The following is a 3,010-nucleotide window of genomic DNA, read 5'->3' on the forward strand; positions in this document are numbered from 1 at the left end:
GTCACGGTTTGCAGTGTCGAGAACACACTTTCCTTTGTCGACTTTAAAGCTGTATCTAGCAGTGCAGTCATGTGATTTTTAATACTTGTCACACTTCCCGGCAAACTGCTATTTTTATTTAGTGCGATCAACTCATTTTTTATGGTAGTGAGTAAGACTTCTAGTCCGTCAATCGTCTCATGTATTACAGTTGGCTTCTCCTGTTGGAAAGCAAACTTATGCAGCACTTCCGTGTTGGCCTGAAGTTGCTTCTCCAGCAGTTTTTGTTGTTCAACAAGGCTGCTATAATGCATCTTTACTTGTAGTAATTCTTGACATACCTCGCAACATGGCAGCACATAAGAATTAATATCTGCTTTTTTGTCTCTCTTCCTGAGAGAACCGCGCTGAATGGTAACACCGATGCAAGCCGCGTGAAATTTTCGAGGGCAGCCAACGCATGTCCACATGATTGTGTCGACGGAGGTATCCAGTGCACAAATTTCACAACTCATGTTGATTACACAACTAACAGTTAAAATAAACAATAAATAATATTTCGCGCGCGGCACTGGGAGCGAATGAAAAACACGTCCGAACTTGACGACGACTAAAATCAACCTAAAATGTCTGTCATCTAGACTGTGTTTATTTTTTTCATTTACCAATTTATAAGAATTAACATCAGTCTGTGATTATACAATCACCAAAAACTCTCAAACTTTATTTCACAATGGATTGATAAATTGAATTTTTTGTTTTTCTCGAATTTTCGCAGACTTTCGTCAAAATTATTATTATTTGAAATATCGGGAAAGACACGGCCCTTCGTGCGAGAAACTTTTTGCAAGTAGCATTTTTAGGTGAGATCGGGTCTAGACCGGACAGCTTAAATATCTTATAAACATGCAATTATTTCGATCTAAGGATTGACTTTACAAATAACTTATGTTATTTTAATAACATACATACCAATTCCCACACTCTGATTCTGCTATTCACGCAGAAGACGATAGTGCCCGGTAGAAGCCGATCCACAGGTCAAACGCCATAAAAAAAGACATGAGGCAGAAAATTGGGATTTTCATTAAATATATGGAACAATTGTACTTGGAAAGGCAGTAATTTCAGATGAAAAACCAACACGCCACTATTCAGAATAAGAGTAATGATGCAGTTTCCCCTGTATTTTATTTCAATGGTATCTTATCTAATTTACAAAAATTTTATCCTCAACACAAGGATGTATTTACATCGTGGAATTGCTGCATTTGTTGCAGATAGTAAATTAATTAATATTACATAACAATCATTATAATGGGAGGAAAAGAGAAATGACTTCATAATTTAAATACGATATGGTCGTATTTTTAATACGTACTGTTTGTTATACAAGCTAAGTCATTAACTGGACTTTATAATTCAATGTTTCTCTTTTAAATATAGTAGAGTTCAAAAGCTGACATAACCCACTCATGAAATATAATCAAAATTCAGCATGTTCTTAAAGTAGCTGTAAATAGTGTCGAATATTTCACAGTCCCGTCCTATAATGTAGCAATCGTATTCAGTGTTAAGTAATTCAAACGAGTATAGCCTTTGACCGTGCTCGGTTTGCAGGGTGCTATCGTCCATTTTCAGTTCAAATTTAAATCCCAGAGCTTTCGGGATCAAGGTGCTTTTGTCCCGTTGTGACATAAGCTCATCGGTCGCAATACGTCGGGCGGCATCAATCTTCTGCGAATCCAGTTCCTCGAAATAGCGATGACGATCGCTGAGTTTCACACCAAGTTTTTTCTTGATGTCCGATTTCTTATATTCTCGATATGTGCGAATTATGTGATCATCTTCTACCAACGATTGCTCTAATTGTTTGTCCAACGATTGAATCTGCATTTCGTGTTCATCCACTGGCATCTGTCCGATAAAGTAATAATCAATGAATCATTCAAGTTTCTTTATCGAAATCATTCTTACCGCCTGCAAAGTTTTTATCATTTCATTACACGCCGCTTGTTTGGCTCCTTTTTTCGTCTTGTGAATCCCTCTCCGCACAATTTGTCCAACGCGACATTCAAATTCGAATTCCGGAGCATGCGAAGGTCCGGAACTACGCACACATTCGAATTCCGGTACCGGGAAGTTTCTTTGAATGCAAATGTCACGAACTTCGGTGACCTTGTCCGACGAGAGAATCGACAAATAATGTTGGTCATCGTCGTCCACTTCCATATCCGTGCCACCTTGCTTGGATAGTTCTTTCAGTAATCTCAATGCGGCGTCATGTTTGGAATCCTTCTTCGAACGCCCATATCCTACACACCAGAGACCAAGAGCAGTTACCTTGGTAGTAAAAATTCTCGTGTTTTGAAGTGAATTGTCCAAATCCTCGCCGGTATATTCATAAATCGGATGAGCAGCCTTACGAGAGACGCACAGTTCCTGCAATTCAGTCACCGGGGTTTTCGCTAGCAACGTTTTGGATGCCATGCGGTTACTTTAAATTTTAATTGTTTAATTCACGATATTTGTAACTGGAAGCAGAGATGCCAGGTAAAAATTTCAAATGTCTGCAGACAGGGTCTGTAAATCTGAAAAAAAATCTGCAGTCAGCAAGTATGGCTTGCTGGCAGCAATTTCTCTATAAAGTATGACATGCAAAACTGACTTGGCGAGCAAAAAAAAAAAAAAAGGTCGCGGAAATTTCAAATTTTTCTGTAAATATAGATGAAAGTCAGCGAGAATTTCAAAAGTCTGTAAAAATCTGCGAGAATTTCAAAAGTCTGCAAAAGTCTGCACAACAAACAATGTCTGCAGCACTATACCCCAAATCTGCAGATTTACAGACAAATCTGCAGACCTGGCATCTCTGACTGGAAGATAATTCGTTACTGATATTTTCTGTTTACAATATACACTAAAACAAAACGCTCATTTTCTTTGCATCCCAGTGAATTTTGTCGACTAGCATTCCACACGATTATTTCTGGCTAATCAGTGGCACAAAATCCCACATTATCACATCCGAGCG

General features: G+C 38.4%; 1 protein-coding gene across 1 annotated transcript; it reads right to left on the reverse strand.

Annotated features, from left to right (window-relative positions):
• Positions 1-1,132: 1,132 nt before the first annotated feature.
• Positions 1,133-2,791, reverse strand: LOC131438566 (double-stranded RNA-binding protein Staufen homolog). The gene is made up of 2 exons (XM_058608667.1): positions 1,957-2,791; positions 1,133-1,896 (listed from the first exon to the last, which is right to left on the reverse strand). Exons 1-2 carry the CDS (start codon positions 2,467-2,469, stop codon positions 1,453-1,455), a joined length of 957 nt encoding a protein of 318 aa, XP_058464650.1. The 5' UTR covers positions 2,470-2,791; the 3' UTR covers positions 1,133-1,452.
• Between the last annotated feature and the right edge of the window lie 219 nt (positions 2,792-3,010).

This window comes from Malaya genurostris, chromosome 3, assembly GCF_030247185.1.
Source record: "Malaya genurostris strain Urasoe2022 chromosome 3, Malgen_1.1, whole genome shotgun sequence".
NCBI classification, from domain to species: domain Eukaryota; kingdom Metazoa; phylum Arthropoda; class Insecta; order Diptera; family Culicidae; genus Malaya; species Malaya genurostris.